This window comes from Populus alba, chromosome 2 (genome assembly GCF_005239225.2).
Source record: "Populus alba chromosome 2, ASM523922v2, whole genome shotgun sequence".
NCBI classification, from domain to species: domain Eukaryota; kingdom Viridiplantae; phylum Streptophyta; class Magnoliopsida; order Malpighiales; family Salicaceae; genus Populus; species Populus alba.
The window spans coordinates 11,179,569-11,199,172 of NC_133285.1; the positions used below are offsets into that span (position 1 = coordinate 11,179,569).

At 33.9% G+C, this 19,604-nt stretch overlaps 3 protein-coding genes across 3 annotated transcripts; all 3 read right to left on the bottom strand.

The window, feature by feature from the left end:
• Window positions 1-318: 318 nt before the first annotated feature.
• Window positions 319-7,385, bottom strand: LOC118044504 (pleiotropic drug resistance protein 3-like). Its single transcript, XM_073407557.1, is given in 24 exon segments — window positions 319-642; window positions 965-1,219; window positions 1,329-1,500; window positions 1,593-1,820; window positions 1,970-2,003; window positions 2,006-2,102; window positions 2,377-2,464; window positions 2,745-3,031; window positions 3,331-3,663; window positions 3,747-3,817; window positions 3,951-4,076; window positions 4,153-4,306; window positions 4,388-4,491; window positions 4,567-4,727; window positions 4,809-5,122; window positions 5,213-5,494; window positions 5,585-5,886; window positions 6,092-6,182; window positions 6,271-6,324; window positions 6,434-6,510; window positions 6,589-6,748; window positions 6,918-7,002; window positions 7,136-7,240; window positions 7,363-7,385. Coding segments are annotated over 24 exon segments (3,870 nt in total). The 3' UTR covers window positions 319-375.
• An 87-nt stretch (window positions 7,386-7,472) lies between these two features.
• On the bottom strand, window positions 7,473-9,243 carry LOC140955295 (pleiotropic drug resistance protein 3-like). The gene is made up of 2 exons (XM_073407558.1): window positions 8,840-9,243; window positions 7,473-7,632 (listed from the first exon to the last, which is right to left on the bottom strand). Exons 1-2 carry the CDS (start codon window positions 9,241-9,243, stop codon window positions 7,473-7,475), a joined length of 564 nt encoding a protein of 187 aa, XP_073263659.1.
• A 6,928-nt stretch (window positions 9,244-16,171) lies between these two features.
• On the bottom strand, window positions 16,172-19,088 carry LOC118044505 (S-adenosylmethionine synthase 1). The gene is made up of 2 exons (XM_035052826.2): window positions 18,938-19,088; window positions 16,172-17,825 (listed from the first exon to the last, which is right to left on the bottom strand). Exon 2 carries the CDS (start codon window positions 17,814-17,816, stop codon window positions 16,638-16,640), a length of 1,179 nt encoding a protein of 392 aa, XP_034908717.1. The 5' UTR covers window positions 17,817-17,825; window positions 18,938-19,088; the 3' UTR covers window positions 16,172-16,637.
• Window positions 19,089-19,604: the final 516 nt, after the last annotated feature.

The window sequence follows — 19,604 nt, forward strand, 5'->3', positions numbered from 1 at the left end:
TTAGTCCATAAATTAAGAGACACATAAAATAAACTTAAATTTAAATTTAACAATGTCTTGTTATTAAAATTATTTTAAAAGCGCATCGAGTCTACATCGATTTCTACAATTAGAAAATGTTTAAAACTAATTGTTTCTAAAATAAGTGTTGAATTTAGATTAACATATTATTAAATTTTGTCCCATTTATCATGGTTAGTTTCAAAATGAATCTAAAAGACATCACTCTTACTCAATGAACCTTAGTATACTCAACCCAAATTATTGTATCTCATCCGAAGAATACACGAGGAATAAGTTCATGTACAATTATAGGAGAGCCTGAGGTCTTAAAATTCAAAATCGAAGTTGAATATTAGTGGCTGGCAACCATCTTTACCTTTTTTGGAAGTTCAGTTTTGCTATGGTAATTGCGAAAGCAAGTGCAAAGAAAACTGGAAAAGCAAGAAGAACAATGGCCACAACACCTAAATCATCATGTTTATACCCAAAATAACTTCGTAAGAAGGAACTGATTGATTTTCGCTCTCCATAAGCTGTGATTTCCTCTTCTATATCACCGTACTGTGAAGTAAGAAGGCCTTTCAAGGACCATGCAGTTGGACAAATCCAATAGCCCCAAGCCCACCATCTAGGCATTATCTGCAAGATACATGTATTTGGGTGAGAAATATTGAACATTACTTTCAGGATAAAAAAAAAAGAAACATCTGCTGCAACAAATACAAATTCATAGTTACCAATAGTGTTGTGAAGGCCAAAAAAAAAAAAAAAAAACAGAAGGCTGGGGAGTTCTTGGTTTACACATTAAGACAACAACTGTCTTGACAAAGAAAGTGAAGCCTTAGAATTAGTGTATATACTCAGAATGGTTATTGTGCAGCTTGAAGATGGTGCTAGTTGAACTTATCCAAGACGCTACACTAGTTAATGCCGGTCATGAGCAACTATGTAGCTGGCTTACCGGTTCCGGTACAAGGAAGCCTGAGAACAAATTCGTCGTGGTATAGACGAAACTAGCCCATATTGAAGCCATTTGGACATTTGGGGTCAATGAGACAAGCAGCAATCCCAGGTAATTGAAATAGAGCAATGAGCAGAACATTGAGTAGAAGTACCAAAATACTTTGTAAGCTGACCAGTAGAAATTTATTGCTGGATATGTAATTATCAGAAACAGCAAAGCTTGGAGCAATATATATGGAATTTCTACAACCACCTGCACTTTCGTAACAACAAGTTTATGTTAGAGTTTGCAAGTTCTAAAATCTTATATTGACTGATTTCAGGGACGTTAATGCTAAATCTTTCTGGTACTATCTTCGGACCTGTGCAGATGAGTACGCCCACGAAGAGTACATTCCAGCAAACCTTTCCCGGTATACAATGGTGCGTTCAGTGGCTACAAATGGCATAACAGACGAGCAGTTGGCTATTCCGGCGAACTGAATAAAGATGAAAATAGATCCCAGTATGTTGAAGAAGTCCTGTTCATCATTTCTTCGGAACAAGGAGCGTAATCACTAGTTAGCATTTTCTATGGGATATTCAAGCATTAACATTGCTGATAAATTCGACTGTAGAGAGCTTACATTTTCTGTCCTTTTTGCCAAAGAAGTGCTCCGAATATCAAAGAAGACACGATGATAAATATCAACCGAACCAAGTTATATTTTGGACTTCTCCAGTAGGACATTTCTTGTTTCCAAAGACACGCCTTAAATTGTTTCCATGCATTTTGTGGAAATCGGGTGGAGAAATGCAATTCCTTCGAACCCTGTTCTGGAAGGCCCAGTCTAGCAACTAGCTCTTCATTTTTCCTACATCAAGCAAAAACATATGACTTGCCCGATACTTCTTTTGTTTCTGTTTCAAATGACAACGAAACTTTTGTCAAACATGCAACACTTGCAATCTACATAGTGCTCCACCCGTTCATATATATATATATATATATAGTTAAGCTTACTGGAAGAGATGGGAGTCTCTGTAGAGATTTGCAAATCTAAACCAAGTCGAGCTTCCATGGAAGAACCGGTAACCTCTAACATCCATGTTGCAGGGTTGTAATTTTCTTTGATTTTGGGAACTCCAGGAATGCCCTGCATGCAAATATGTACGCAAAGGAGTAAATAAATAAACGAATAAGATAGGCAAAGTAGGTTGGTCTCCAAAATTCTTTGACAGATATTGCTCATACATAGAAAACATATTTACCTACAGAACTACACTTATATAGACATGAATATCAGTTCTTCAACTCTATTTCTGTTAATTTGTTCTTTAACGAAGAATTGAAAGAACTAGAATGCCAGGGAAAACACATAACAGACAATGAACCTGGAAGTCAATCATTGCATGTGCATGGATGCTTACCTCAAAATACTCAATAAGCTTACTTGAATTCTGACCCAGCTCTCCAGAATATATTATTTGTCCTCCTCGTTTCATCAAAATGAGCTGCAAGAATTATTATTTTTGATAAATTAAAGGACCATAAGTAATATCAAGAAATTTAATTAGTCTTGCACTGACAGTTCCTAATTAACCACTTAGAGTGCAAATAAATTTTACTTCTGATTGATCACACATTTTATGCTTAATCGTTTGCATGTGACCCATAATCAATGGCTTTTCTCACCCTGCAAGAAATCAGGCAGCTCACTGAAGTTTTCAGATTGCTAAGATTCGTTTTTGATATTGCTTACTGCATATTTTCATGTGTACATGTTCAATTACCTCATTCAAATGCCTCAAAAACATCAATACTTGGCTGGTGAATTGTGCACACAACTGTCCTGTTTGTATTAACAATGTTCTTTGCAACTCGCATGACGATTGCAGCTGCTCTGGCATCCAGACCAGAGGTGGGCTCATCCATGAATATTACAGATGGATTAGAAACAAGTTCTACGGCAATAGTTAGCCGTTTTCGCTGCTCGGTCGATATACCACTAACACCAGGGATGCCAACTAATTCATCTCTGATTTCACCAAGCTCAATCATCTCAATAACTTCTGCTACAAATTCCTGCAGAAAGAAATGATGATAATGCGTATTTATGTGTGTATGCTACTACCAAATGCTAATGTGAGAAGAACCCCTGAACACGCACTAGAGATGGTCTCACAACAAAACACTTCATATCTAAAGATCAATTATTTTCTGTTAATGAGAACACTGATCTTGTCGCTGTTTATTCTATATATTTTTCAATTTGAGCTTAAGACTTCAACTGGTTTTCTCAGGCTGGAATCTTGTGTTCAGCTACAGAAAATGTCATTAATTAACAATCGAACAACACTAGTAGTTCAAATTAGGCATCTTACAGATCTTGTCCTTTTGTCAATCTGAGCTGGCAACCGCAACCAAGCTGAGTACATTACTGACTCTTCTACTGTAATCTGTGGAGAATGAATATCTGTTTGTTCACAATAACCAGATATTCTAGCATACGTCTTTTGGGCTTTAGGGTACCCTCCAATTCTTATCTCGCCTTCAATAATGCCACCAGTTTTTCTTCCAGAAAGAACATCCATTAGTGTTGTTTTCCCAGCTCCACTAACACCCATCAATGCCGTAAGAATCCCAGGTCTGAAGGCACCAGTGATATCATGAAGAAGCTGCAGCCTTTTTTGTGGAAGACCTTGCTTTCTTAATATCTGAGTGACACATGCATGGAAACCAATAAGCATCAACTACAACTACCAGCCAAGGAAGTCCAGTGTTGATGAGTTGTACTTACCTTAGGAGTGTCGACAAAATATTGCACATTCTGAAAGGATATTGTTATGGGCTCGCAAGGCAAAATCATCTCTGCAAAACAGATGAAATCACTATGGATATAGCAGTAAAATAGAAAAAAGAGAGTTCATCTGTTTTGTTTGTTGATTAATATCCATCATTTTCAAGGAATATCAAATAAATGGCAACAGCAAATAATTATTACTGATTTTCTCCATTTCTGCGGCAGGTTTTGGTGTTTCAGCGCGAGGAAAGTCGATCAAATCTTGTTTTCTCTTTAGAATATTGGAGAGCCTTTCTTGAGAAATTATGGTCCGAGATCTCCGAGGGGCTGCAAATTTCAAGTTTATATAGATGAGCATGAGGAATCAATTTGTTATCCATCCGCATGATAATATGAAACTTACCTTTTGAATAACTGAGAGCGCAGGTGAATCCAATGTTGAAAATTATCCAGAATCCAATTAATGCTCCTAAAGGTATCCAATAGAAGTATTCATTGAAGTACAGTCCCCGGCTTTCGAGAATTTGCTGACCTAATGTAATATTGGAAGATGAAACCTGCAAGAGACAATTAGCAGTGAACAACCACCGCAACAAGTATTTATCGAGAATTTAACCAAAGTAGAAGTCGGGTTTCACCTTTTGCCACCTCGGAGCAAGGAATTCGTTTAAAGATACACCGATTTCCGCATATGCCAGAGGAGAGAGCCAAAAGCCCCACCTCAACCAAGAAGGTAAAGAAGCTGCAGCAAAGAAAGCGTTTGATTTAAACGGCTAATTTATGCAAACCTTGTGCTAAAAGTCACCAAAGGGCTTACGTTGTCGAATTACAAATCCACCAAATAGAAATGTGATTAATATAATGAAAAGAGCGAATGTTGATGCAATCGATGGATTCCGAACTATGGAAGCAATCAGACGGAACATTGATACAGACGCTTGATGAACAAGGAACAGAAGAAAGAAGTGGTAGAAAAACCTGAGAGTCATTGAAAACAACTAGAGTTAGAAAAGAATATAGTTTTCATAATAGAAATGACATTTGTCTGCAACAAAACACCTTTCTGGTTCAGGACTGAAACCAATAACGTAATAGGTAAGAGCTGTCCAAAGAAATGCATCTAGCAATGAAGACGGAATCTTTAAAATGGCAGCTGGAACAGAATAAGCCCACGCAGGATAAAAGTAGAAATCCCTTTGCTTGTAGAAAACTTCTATTCTTTGTATAGTCAATGACAATTCCGTAATCCCATTGCACATTAATCTAATTAGAGCATAAAACAAGGAACCCATGTATAGGTCGCCGTCAACCATGTCAATATTCATTCGACTACGTATGAACACTGTCATTGTAATTAATGCAGTGACCACGAGCTGCATGAAGAAAACCCAATAACAACCTGCTGATTAGTTAAGAGTGTCAGGTAAAAATATGTTGATGATCCAGTCACAATTAGTCTTTACCTGTACTGATTTGAATACATGAAGAGACAAGTTTCGCTTCATAAGCAGCCATTCTCTATCCATACAAGCTTTGAATAGTTCCCATTTTCTCAAGGAGTAGATGCTGAATGACAGAGCATTTTTATGACTTTCAGATTTCTGTAAAGGCCTGGAGAGCTCCCCTTCTAGCTTCTGTCCCACATGAAATTCATGGAAATTCTTTACAAGCATATCGATAGAAACATAACTATGAGGTTGCTGTTTATGATACCAGTACTGTCCTTGATCCCTTTCAGAAACTACCTGCGGATAAGTCAAAAAAATGTCCCGCTGGAAAAGCATTTTGGGGCAAATGTTCTTGTAATGTGAAATGAGTTAAGCAAGGTTACATACTTCTTGGAGGAAGTCAGCAATGCCCTTACGTGGTGGGCACCTAAAACCACAATGTTCAAAGAACTCCAGAACGTTGTCTCGAGGCCCATGGTATACTATCTCTCCCTCTGCCATCAAAATAATGTCGTCGAAGAGATCATAGGTCTCGGGAGCTGGCTGAAGAAGTGAAACCAACATGGTTGATTTTGTTATGTGTGCCAATTGTTGCATGCACCTAACAATCTGGAAGGTGGTTGAGCTGTCTAAGCCATTGGATATTTCGTCCATAAAGAGAGCTTTTGTTGGACCAATTATCATTTCCCCTGGCAGAAGAGAGTAACAGAGATTTTAATATCCGAAGAAATGGATTTCCTGTAACACCTAGCTCTAGTGCTCTACAAATCTCCAGCAGAGGCTTTTTTCTTTTTATTATTTCTATAAATAGAGGATCGTCAATGTTCTTAAACACAATTAGCAGCAAGGTTCCTCAACAAGTATTAATTATTTAAACTTTGCAATTCACACAACCTGTTGTTAGCCTTTTCTTTTGACCACCTGAAATTCCTCTCCTCATTGCATCTCCCACCATTGTATCAGCACATATGTCCAGTCCAAGGATCTGTAATGCCACAAAGAATAGAATCCGTAGTCAATCGAGAGGATAGGAGCTTTCGCCTTGAAACTTCCTTTGTTGTATAGAGAATCACCTTCAAGATATAGTCCGTCTGGAGAGTCCTTTTCAATCCTTCAACTGAAGTTGCCTGTTCGAAGAGATTGTCAGCTGAGATTGCTACCAGAAAGCAGGAACCAAGCTTCCTCAAATATGAGATCATGATAAAGAGTTAGTTTGTTTCTTAAGTTAGCTTTTACCTTCATGTAGGTATCTATATCCGGTTCTGGGACAATACCAGCTTCCTTCTCCCTTCTACTGATTTCTTTCATGATATCTTCAGCAGTAAACAGCTGCAGTATCAGTTTAAGTCTCTAAGATATGTTTTCCATTACAAGATGTGGAGCAAACCTACCTGCTCTGCCCCCAATGCCTTGACAACGAGCAGAAAAGTCGAGGGTTTCCCTCACAGTCATTTCAGAAATGTGCTGGTCATATTGGCTTATGTAAACTGATGTCTTCTGAGGAACAAACTCATTGAGTTTGTAACCATTATATGAAATTTCCCCCTCGACCTAAACATGGAAATCAGTTATTGTTTATATCATATGTTTAAACAATTTGTGATTTCATCATTATTTTCTCTCATAATTTCCCAGTTCATTCTCATAGTAGGTGACAGTTTTACAGAGATGGTTCATATTGTTGTTTTATGGCATGGATTTTTATGCACAAGTAAGAGACCTTCAAGGACTGGTCAAGCTTCGCTGTAAGTGCCTGTAATAAAGTGGTCTTCCCACAACCTGGAGGACCAAGCAAGAGAGTCATCCTGCACGGAAAGTGAGTTCATGTATGAACTCCCATAAATATTAATCATAAGATAGCTGCTCCTCGTTGCAGAAATTAGTACTGATCAAAACCGTTGGAAAACGTCATGAACAGATGCATTATTATGTGTGCACCTTGAGGGCTTGATGATGCCGTTGACATTTTTGAGAATTTTAATCTTGTTTCGTACCGACTTGCATCCCGTAATATTTGCAATACCCTGTCGATAGAAATTATTTCTTTCATTATCAGAACCAGAACATGCAAGCGAGAGGAAAAAAAACAAAAACCAAGTCAAACCCAATAAATTAATGTATAGTGCATGGTGGACTCGAAGTTTCAATTTTTATTTTTCATCCACTGCACTCTTGCCGCTCCTGTCATCTTATGGCAAACTCAGTCAAGTTATATTTCTCCTTAAAAACGAAGTGTTTGAGCAGTGACTCTCTAATGCTGAAAGATTAGCTGATGCTAAACGGAGAAGAAGAAGGAATTAAAGATACTTGCCCCAAATGCAGTTTTGAGGGTGTTCCAAAGAGAAGGAAGGGGCTTTCCATGAACAACTTCATACTCCACCTCCACAGACAAATTCCGATATCTCACTTCCACAGTTGGCAATTCCAGACCCACCCTGAAGAGTAAACACCGATCAGTACTGACAAAGATACATGCACAGAAACATCCATGGATGTATCGTTTCCATTTTCCAAATAAATAATCAGTAGCTTTCTCGAGCTTTAAGGTTGTAAATCTTGTAAGAAGCACTGCAGTGCTATTCAGTGAATGCTATCACTTATGTTTCCGCCTCCTGCGCGCAGGAACAGTAAATAGTAAATTCCTATTTTTCCCTTGAACATATTTATTAACTATTTTTAAATTTTATTTTCTCAATATAGCTCCTTTCTTTCATGTCGTCTGTGAAAGAGGAACTTTATATAAAGATATGGGGCTATAGAAGATAGATCGATGGTAAGTTTCTGCTATCAGAAACTAATTGCTGGGTGTCTTACTGAGGTTAAAGAGTGGATGGTGGGAATTCATAGGTTGGATTAAGAAATCTTGAGAGATGTATGAAACCTGCAGGGTGATAGAAAAGAATCCTTATGTTGTCTTCGGTGATCTGTGGAGAGTTTATGAGCTTACAACGTCAGGTGTGACGAGCTCACCTCTTATATAATATATAAGACACATGGCCTCATGGTTTTGTCCCACGGAAAAGACACTTGACGAGTTTAAGGCTTTTTAACCAATCATGTAACTCCAAGACACCTCCACAGTGACATGTAACACATCAGTGCAAGCAATTTGTGGAAGCTCAAAATAATTTTATTTAGCCTTATGCTGGAACTAAGGGACACTGCAAGTGACAATCAGAATACGCCATCACAGCAGAAGCATAGTACTGCGCCCTCTCATTTTGTTCTTAAGAAATCTCCCTGAAAAACTTACGTTATGGATTGATTTTATTTTTACTATTGTAGATATGAGAGATATCATCAATATTGCCCTTTCAGGACCCTACTTTCAGCTTCGTTCAGCAGCAGACTAACAAATTAGCTCATTATCCAGCTTACATGCTTCAGGGAACCAAGAGATTGTCATTTCTAGACCCTATTTAATGCTTAATATATTCTTTCATGAAATCCGATTTATACCTCGAAAAGGAAACATAAGAAAAAAAAACAGATGGTTCATCGCGAGTTGCATGTAAAGATAAAAAGAAAAGGAGAAGGAAAATGATTCCGATTCTTTGTTTCATACCCTAATTAATGCACATAATCGATGTTCATACGTATAAGAAATCAAGAATAGAATAGAAGGGCAGGCAAGGTTCTTACTTCTCTATTCTTTCTTTGAACTTGCTTAACAGCCTGCAATTATCTTCCTCGATCTTCTTTATAAGTTTGTCGACGAAAACATGGCGTTCAAGAGCTTCAAGCTTGGTAACATCAACCACCCTCCTGCCTTCCTCTCCTTCGCCATCTTCCTTTCTGTCAAACAATGAAAGCCGAAGCCGTCTAAAAGTGGGAAGTCTTTCAATGGCTGCCCACTGTAGCTCCATTTCATCTTCGTTTTCTTCCAAGCTGGATAAGGATGTTGCATCACAATTAGCTGTAGCTCCACTAACGAAGCTTGGTGCATGGTTATGAAATGATGTCATGATGCTTTTCTCTGTCGACTCTTCCAACTCCATCCTCACGGAATCTGTTTTATGATCGTTACGTGTGACGGGAGCTGCCATTTGTACGTTAAGTGTGCTCAGAACCTGAGGAGCAAGCGTTCACGTGTAGATCAAATATATATGTAGATCAAATATATATTTTAGCATAAAAAATACTTTAAAAAATAACTGTTTTTTGCTTAAATGATAACTAATATCTTTGGCTTACGTATGATGGTAATTAGCTCTTAATTAAAAGAAAAGTCCTATTTATTATCAAGGGAAAAAAATTAAAGAATAAAGTCACTAATTTGTATTGGCCGACTTAATTTCAACATCGTGTGATTGGCCGCTGGCTAATTCATTTTAAAATTAGGGCTCAGTTGAGTTGCGTTCTTTTTTTATTCAAGCCCCATCAGATTCCCTCCCTACTGCTTTTCTGGTTATGGGAAGATGCTCTTTGGATGGCTTCATTTATTAACTTTAAATCTAAAATCTTAATCTTACGATTTTGTTTAACTAGAATTTAAATTTTATTTTTAATTTGATTAACCTGAAATCTTAATTTAATGAATCACTTTAATTAAAACTTTCTAAAAATACATTCATTAAATTCAAAATATTTTAATTACAAAATTGATGTTTAATACTTTCCCATCATGAAATTTGAATATTTTAATATTGTTCAATGGCAAATACATGATTGAATTGAAGGTGGGTGGCCTATCATTGGCTCATGTGTGATGATATATTCTTGGGAGAGATTATCTATTACTTTTATGATTGAGTTATTATTAATCTAATATTTCAAAAGATAAATATATCAATTTTTTTTTATCAAAAACATTTTAATTATAGGATTGATATATATCTAATATTTCCCAATATTTTAATATTTTTGGATGGCAAATATTATCTTTTTAACAGCATTAAAGGCTTAATGGAACTTCCATATCATTCAAAATGGAAGTTTAATATCTTTTGTATGATCAGTTCTATATATTATTATTTTTTCAAAATAATTATTGCAAAATAACTGATATAATAAATATCTTATTGAACTTTCTCTAGATCTCTCTCGGTTTCTTGGCACATAATATGAAGTTTTATGGCCAATTTTAAATTTACTTGGACTTGCACGAATTTAATTTGGTTTCTAGTACTTTAATTATATATAGTAACTTGGATCTTATTAATTCATTCGACTTTAATTGCAAATTTATATGCTTAGCAGGGCTGTACGTCACAATATTATTATAATTTAATTGCATTTGACTTTAGATCTTTTAAAATGATTCGATAAAGAAATACGTAGATTAATTAACATAGAGTAATATACAAGAATTTTGCCTCCTCCATAGACCAGAGAGTAACTCTTTTTTAATATAATAGAAAATATATAGAACAAGAACAAGAAAACATATTGGCTACGCCACAAGTCAAATTTTTTAATATAACAGTAAAATTTTCTACTTGCAACCATAATTCAACGGTGTGTATTTAAAAAAAAAAAAAAAACCCTTAATTTTGCTTAACTATTAACTTTGGCTTACGTATGATGAGGTAATTGGCTAATTTGAAATTCTAATTTGATGATTATTTTTTATCAAAATTAAAATATTTTCCTTCTAGAAGAATTGTATTCTTACAGCTATTTTCTTGGGCAACTTTTTTCTAGTAGCAGCGTCCTATTTTTTTTTTTTTTTTATAATTCATATTTTTAATTTAGTTAATCTAAAATTTCAAATTGTTCAAAGATATCTTGATTGAATCCAAAATACTTTGATTGCAGGATTGATATCTAATACTTTTTGATCACGTGGTTTGAACACATTTTGATATTCTTCAATACCGCATACAAGATTGTATTGAAGGTGGGTGGCCTATCATTGGGCTCATGTGTGATGATATATATTAAAACTATCATGATTAAGTTATTAATCCAATATTTGAAAAGATAAATATATCACTATCTTCGTACCAAAAACTAAAACAAGAATTATAGCTTATTGTTACATGAAAAAAGTTTGACTGAAAACTTTATAATAAATATGAATAACGATATTTTAGATAGCAAATATTATTTTTTTTACAGTTTTAAAGCTTAATGGAACTTCCATATCATTCAAATGGGAGTTTAATATCTTTTGTGTGATCAGTTCTATTATTATTTTTCAAAATAATTGTTGCAAAATAACTGAGACAATAAGTTTCTTTCTTTTGTGTGAACAATTCTATTATTATTTACCTTTCCAACTCTGTATATAAATCCATGTCTTAGACCTGTTTGTTTTTTAGTTTCAAAAACGTTTTTGAAAAAAATTGAAAATTTTTTATTTTTTTATTAACTTCAAATTAATATATTTTTAGTGTTTTCAAATCATTTTGATGTGCTGATATCAAAAATAATTTTTAAAAAATAAAAAAAAATCATTAACATGTATTTTAGCACAAAAAACTATTTAAAAAATAATCACAACTGCACTCCCGAACAAACTTTTAGTCATTGGAATGCCTTGTATTGGGTTGGGCCTTCTTGTTGTTACCTCCTCATCTTGTTGCAAACCAGAACGAAGGAGCTGCAATTGCCACCATTTGATTCCACTTTTGGTTTTAGGTCCGTCGTGGGAATCTCCATATGGTCCCACCCCACTACCTTAGATAAAATATAACTATCTTAGGCCTTGTTTGTTTCCTGGAAAGTAGTTTCCGGGAAACCATTTTCCAAACTTTCCTGTGTTTGTTTGTCATTAGGAAAGTTGGTCAACGGAAAACAATTTCCGGTCAGCGGAAAACACTTTCTAGTCAACGGAAAATATTTTCCGGTCAACCGAAAACACTTTCCAGTCAATTTTAGTAAAAAAAAAATTTGACTTGGTTTTCAGGAAAGTGTTTTTCTTTTAGCTGTGTTTGTTTTCCGGAAAGTGATTTCCGGGAAAGCACTTTCCAAACTTTCTTGTGTTTGTTTGCCAGTAGGAAAGTTGATCAATGGAAAACACTTTCCAGTAAAAGAAAAATTTGGCTTGGTTTTCAGGAAAGTGTTTTCCTGAAAAATTTGAGGGGAAAACACTTTCCGGAAGTTGTGAAAAATTTAGAAATGTCATTATTTGCTGATTATATCAAATTTGATCCTCAAACTTTTGATTGCTATATATATTTTGTTTTGAATATTTATTTTTCAATTTCATCTCTTAAAATTTTATTTTTATATTAACTTTGGTCCTTATTTTTATAATTGTTATTTGTTTTTTTCTTATCATTTTTTTATTGAAATTTTTTATTTATCAAATTTGATCCTCATTCTTTTGATTGTTACTTATTTTATTTGAAATAATTTATGAAATGTTGATTATTATTATTTTAATTTCTTCATTTTTTATTTTTCTTTAATTTTTTTAGATTTGATCCCTATTATTTTGATTATTATTTGTTTTATTTGAGATAATTTATGAAATTATATATTTTTTTTCAATTTCATTCTCATTCAACTTTTTAATTTGTAAGATTTGTTCCTCATTATTTTAATAAACTTAAGAAAAATAAAATATTAATAAGTTATTTTCCAGTTCATTTTCCATGACATACCAAACACTGGAAAGTGTTTTCCAGTTCATTTTTCATAACACTACCAAACATCGGAAAATACTTTTCCGGAATTCACTTTCCAGGAATTCACTTTCCTGCAAACAAACGGAGCCTTAATATCTCAAAAATACAAAGACAAACACACAGAAGCACTCCTCCCTGTTTCTTTTTTCTAAACACTCCTAGGTGTTTGATGTAATTTTAAAATGTATCATCGTCCGTAACGATTTTAAATAAACTTATGTTATTTTAAAGTACAAGTACATGATATATCATGTCGTCTGCATTTTAATTATATCTTCTTGACCATAACCAAACCTCACCACCACCGTAATAATAACAACAAAAATAATACAACTCTAATTTAAATATGCTTTGCAAAACAAGATTTGTTGATTAATTAATACTTTAAAGAGTTATAAATGTTAAATAATATTTATGTTATCTTATTTATTAAGGTAGAATAGTACTTTCAGTATAACCTATATATACTTTATTTTTATTTAGGTTAAGATTATGCATTCATAATAAACAGATTATTCAGAATTCTAGCCTCCGTTTTGTGTTTGATCTCAATTAATTTAACAATAAAATATTTAGGCTTAATATAACATAGCTTTGTTCATTATAAATTTAAAACGTAGATAAAAAAAAATAATTAAGAGCTTTAAAGAGAGATTCTTTACTTGAAAAACTTGTCTTGAAAAAAAAATTATATCTCCAAAAATTTCTCTCTTTTTTTTTTTTTTAGATTGAGGTTCTCAATTTATGGAATTTATAAGGCCTCTCAAGTCATTTTTCTTTGCCACTTGACATTATTTTATTTATTAATTTTTATTTATAGAATGTTGTAATATAAAAAGACATTTTAAATATCTCCTTTCATGTGTTAACTTTTTATTGGTAAAATAATATTTATATGAAAACTTGTTTATTTTTCATGTTATTTATTTTAATTTTACTTTATTTTTTATGTAAAAATGACATATAATGGAATTTGATTGATAGAAAATCTTCTGTTTTTACAAATATCATATCAAAACAAGTTGATTTATATTTAAAAATAAATAGATATATCTTGAAAATATGGTTAAAATAATTTTATAATTTGAATTTTTTTTTACTACGAAAGATATTGCAATTTCGTAGCAACTTGATTAGTTTAGAAACTGGAGGGAGATGAGATTGGATAGTACTCATCTTCTACTTTATTCACAAATCGTGGCATTATCTTCAACTTGATATTCACCTGTAGAAAGGGGCCGGCTGCCCAATTTGCCCATTTATGTTCGTCCACGTCTTTAACAATTTGTTTACAGGAGCTCCCACTCAAGGTTTGCCTGTAAGTATTTCATAATTACTATTATTAGTTTATACATAATTCGGTTATGTACTATTTATAATTCAACCTGAATTAACACCAAATTTGTTATCATATAATTTTGTTAATTTATAATCGACAATAAAAAAATTAAATATTTAATAAAATAATTAAATTATTAACTTAAAATATATATAATTAACCTAATTAATAATTTATCCTAAATCAACACTAAACTATTTAACAATTTGTTTACAGGAGCTCCCACTCAAGGTTTGTCTGTAAGCATTTCATAATTACTATTATTAGTTTATATATAATTGAGTTATGTATTATTTATAATTCAACCTGAATCAACACTAAATTTTTTATCATATAATTTTGTTAATTTATAATCGACAACAACAAAAAAAATATTGAATATTTAATAAAATAATTAAATTATTAACTTAAAATATATATAATTAACCTAATCAATAATTTAACCTAAATCAACACTAAATTATTTAACAATTTGTTTACAAGAGCTCCCACTCAAGGTTTGTTTGTAAGCATTTCATAATTACTATTATTAGTTTATATATAATTTGGTTATGTATTATTCATAATTCAACCTGAATTAACACTAAATTTTTTATCATATAATTTTGTTAATTTATAATTGACAACAACAACAAAAAATATTGAATATTTAATAAAATAATTAAATTATCAACTTAAAATATATATAATTAACCTAATCCATAATTTAACCTAAATCAACACTAAACTATTTAAACTCATAATTTTGTTAATTCACTATCAACAACAACCTAAAACAATTGATTATTTAAGAAAATAACATAATTATATCAAATTAACAACTTAAATTACATCTAATTAACATAATTTTTAATTCAAAATCCTAACATTCATTAGAATCAAATTAACACTAATTAAACATAAATTAAATCAAATTAATTGAGAAAACATTCACCTCTAAATGTGTAATGTAAATAATGAGGATGACCAATGATAACTGTTTTGGCCAAAAAAATGAGAAGTTGTCACGGGCATAGAGAGAGAGAGATGACCACCGCCAACAGAGCTTGAGAGAGAAATGGGTGATGTTGTGCTATGGTGGGTCGGGGGGTTCTAGGGTTAAAATTTGAATAAAATTATAAATATCATCTAAATGTAAATAATGTGTTCGGTCTTTAATTATTTTTTGAACCGTGTTATTTTACAAATTTTTTTTTAAAAAAATGAGCAACTCCTGTGATGTTGTTTGCAACCTTTGGAACCAGTATATATCCCAGGAGTTTTTTTTATGATCATAGAGCTCGAGACAAGAAGGTTTTTTTTTATATTTATTAGTAGTTGAATAATTATGATTGGATATAAAAAGCTAATGGATATAAAAAGAAACCTAAAACCAAACTTCACAATCCCTGGTGACTTAGCCGCCCCCCTCTCTCCCAAATGTCTTTCAAACTAACCGTCTCTCACCACTCTCCTCTAATTCTCTCTATCAAAACTTTCTGATAAGCCTTAACAAAATTATCACCAAAACTTTCAACACTTACATCACCATTTGACCCCAAATTTTCAATCTTTCCCTCGTTCATGCTCTAGTTGTTTATTATTATTATTAAACAATAAATGAAATGATAAAAAAACTGTTTTGATATTCACTTCTTCTATCTATCTCAGTTTCTTAGATTTTTCAGGACTGATATGGCTTTTCTAAGTTGTTGAAAATCCTGTTAATTCTCTCATCTTTTTTTTTTTTAATTCGTTATTTTGCACACCTATACATGGCTGAAATTCTTACCATTTAGACCAATTCTTGCCATTCAGTTCATCGTCCATCTACCCTTAACATGAAACACAACTGCATTATGTAGGTTTTCTAGTTTTTTTCCCTCAATTAACAAAACTGAAAGTGGTTAGTTTGAATCATTTTGATTCATTTTAGGTTTTAAGTTAAAAATAAAAAATAAAAAATAAAAATTTAGCTTGGTTTAGTTGGTTTTTTGAAGTGAAAACCGAGCTCAACCGAAAATACTCAACCCCTGCTTGAAACTGAAAGGAAAGCCATGGCAATCAAATTACAACGCAGTCTTAACTGAATGCAGAGAGAGAACACATTGCAATAATTTGTTTCGTCCAAAGAACACATTGCTACATTTTGCTGCTGTTCTACAGCTACATCATGCAAACTTAACAGGCATTTTGTTACTTCCAGTGCCTTCAATTCAAACAAAAATTTCACGCATTTTCACACCAACACTGGGAACAAAATGAGAAGGATAAGAAAAAGGAAAAAAAAAAAAAGGAAAAAAAAGAAAAGAAAATGAATAGGGTATCTTAATGTAAGAGATTAGACCATTGAGGACAGCTAACGATTATAGACCAGCAGCAAGACAAACCGAATTATTCATAAGTACCAATAAAATAAGCATTGCGCAATAGGGATAGGATAAATCACTCTTAAGCTTGAGGCTTCTCCCATTTGAGGGGCTTGACAACTTCCCAGGTGAAGTCTGGGTCATCCCTTCCAAAATGTCAGGGATAGGATAAATCACTCTTAAGCTTGAGGCTTCTCCCATTTGAGGGGCTTGACAACTTCCCAGGTGAAGTCTGGGTCATCCCTTCCAAAATGTCCGTATGCAGCTGTCTTCAAGAACCTATTACCCCCCCTCTTGAGATCCAGGTTGATGGTCATCATTCCAGGCCTAAAGTCAAAGTTCTCCTTCACAATCTTAAGGATCTCCTTGTCAGGAATTTTTCCAGTGCCATAGGTGTCCACAAAGACTGACAAAGGCTCAGGTACACCAATAGCATAGGAAACTTGCACAATGCACCTACGAGCAAGACCATTTGCTACGATGCTCTTGGCAGCTTGCCTAACAATGTAAGCACCACTCCTATCCACCTTAGTTGGGTCCTTCCCTGAGAAAGCACCACCACCATGGGCTCCCCAGCCACCATAGGTGTCAATAATGATCTTGCGTCCAGTGAGACCTGCATCGCCATGAGGACCACCAATAACAAAACGGCCGGATGGGTTGAGGTGAAAGATAGTTTTCTCATCAAGGTACTTCTCCGGGATAACAGGCTTGATGACATGCTCCTTTAGATCAGCAGCAATTTCATCATTTGTGACAGTCTCATCATGCTGAGTAGAGATGAGAACAGTGTGGACACGAACAGGGACCATTGCACCATTGTCATTGAAGTACTCAACAGTAACTTGAGTCTTGCCGTCAGGTCTTAGCCAAGGGCAGGTTCCATTCTTCCTAACCTCGGTGAGGCGAGCACCAAGCTTGGTGGCAAGAACATGGCTCAAAGGCATATACTCGGGGGTCTCATCAGTGGCATAACCAAACATATGGCCCTGGTCACCAGCACCAATCTCCTCTGGGCGCTTGGTAAAGTGACCGTGGACACCCTGGGCAATATCCGGGCTCTGTTGCTCAATGTTAACCAATACTTTGCACTTGTCAGCATCAAGACCAACATCATCAGAAACAAATCCAATGTTGCGGCATGTGTCACGAACAATCTTTTCATAGTCTATCTTTCCCTTGGTGGTGATCTCTCCAAAGACCATGACCATGTTTGTCTTTGTACATGTCTCGCAAGCAACCTTGCTGTCTGGGTCCTGCTCAAGGCAGGCATCGAGCACTGCATCAGAGATCTGGTCACATAGTTTGTCAGGGTGGCCCTCATTCACTGACTCAGAGGTGAATAGAAAGGTTTCCATTTTCTTGAGCTGCATGTCACAAAATTCACAACAAAGACCTCTTAATATGGTGACATGTGGCAACTGTGTGCAAACCAAGCTTGCTTAATTAGTGTGGCAAGCAAAATTCCATCAACATGTGAGAATATGGAAAAAAGAATAGCGCCGAAAATATCATCATTACTGATTTAGATTCTTCAAACTTCTCTAAAACAAGTTATGGACGGGCAGAATCAAAGTACAGGAAATGATAAGAATCTCAAAAGTTTATGCTCCTGAATGAGAGCAATTAAAAAAGAACAAAGAACAATTAGATTCCTTTAACACTGGAAGAGATAAACTTCTATAGAATCACTTGTCAAAAAATAAAGTTGGGAAAAGAATCAAATACGCAATAAAACAACTCCCAATAGTGAAAATTCAGGTATTAACATGCTATGCTATGGTTAAAGTACCAAACAGCAAACAAAAATATTAGCTTATCATACAGAGTGAGCTCCCAGAGTATCGCAAGCCCCATTATGAATTGAAGATGTTTTGCACAGTTTAGAACAGTTTTTTTTTCTACCATTGATTATATTAAAAGTAGAGACACCAAACGTGCCTCAGTTACTTGCAAAAGCGCAAAGTTACATTTTTCTTGGTATAATTTATTAGTAATTGCACGATAGAAATGAATAAACACTAGATCTAAGCAAGAGGCACTCTGATACGATTATGATCGCAACCCTACATGGTCCTTTCAAGGAATACAAAACATTCTTGGAATCTGTCGATATATTTTCAGAGAGTTTATCGCTAAAAAACCATCAAATTGATAAAAATAATCAGATCTGATGTATTTTAATGAAAATGTAAGCGAGACACATGCCTTTCAGGCATGATGTTCTGCACACACTAACAGTCAAAACGAAATCTTCAACGTCACACCCGACACAGACCAGACTCCAGCGTAAACGCAATAAATACCCAGATCTGCAACTGTTTGAACCATGCTTACTAAAAAACTTAAGACCAAAGAAACTAAAAGACCACTCTTTAAACATTCATTTTTCTAGAGTCTACAAAGAAAACCCATGAAAAGAACATGCAATATGATATAGAGTAAACAGTACTATAAAGTGGAGAAGGGCAGGAGATACCTTGGACAGGAGTCACCTGTACAGATCTAAAGGAAAGCTTAAGAGTTTGTCGGCCTGTGTGAGAGTTTCTAATCAGACCCCAAAGAATCACGAAATAAAACTGCTTTGGTTACTTGGTATTTATAGACCTACCTACTGGTAACCGGATGGGGTGGTTTGGATTCTCTTAAATCTACGGTGGATTCTGTCAATTGCTTGAGGGACAAAACATGGCCGTTGGATGTCAGAGTTTGGATTGGTTGGGGTTGGTGGGAGATGTATAAAAATGAGAGAATAATTTTCATTTTTCAAGGTGTTGAATAGTTTCTTGGAAGTAATTTTTCTTTTACTCTCGGAAAACTATATAGAAGTAGTGCTCTTTTTATTCTATTACATTTTTCTTTTCGAATTTAATATGGTCTTGGAGGGTTGATATTAACTTTCTAGCTTATGGGTTACTTTCGATAATATTAATATAATGTTTGGATTTAAATTTATATTGTATAATTTAAAAATATTTTAAGAATCCACCTAAATAATTTTATAATAACTTTAAAGTGAAGTGTAATTATAGATCCAGTTAATTTAATATTCATGTATTTTTATTATTTTTTAATGAAAAATTTACAAAAGCTTTTCTTTAGTCTGATTTAAATTTTATTTTTTTCTACATACTTTTATAAATTAT

Bases quoted from the DNA above. Each gene is read 5' to 3' on its own strand.
- LOC118044505 (XM_035052826.2), bottom strand. From the start codon at position 17,816: ATGGAAACCTTTCTATTCACCTCTGAGTCAGTGAATGAGGGCCACCCT.
- LOC140955295 (XM_073407558.1), bottom strand. From the start codon at position 9,243: ATGGCAGCTCCCGTCACACGTAACGATCATAAAACAGATTCCGTGAGG. The intron at 7,633-8,839 runs GTAAGAACCTTG...TTTACTCTTCAG, and splicing joins TTCAAAGAAAGAATAGAGAA to GGTGGGTCTGGAATTGCCAA.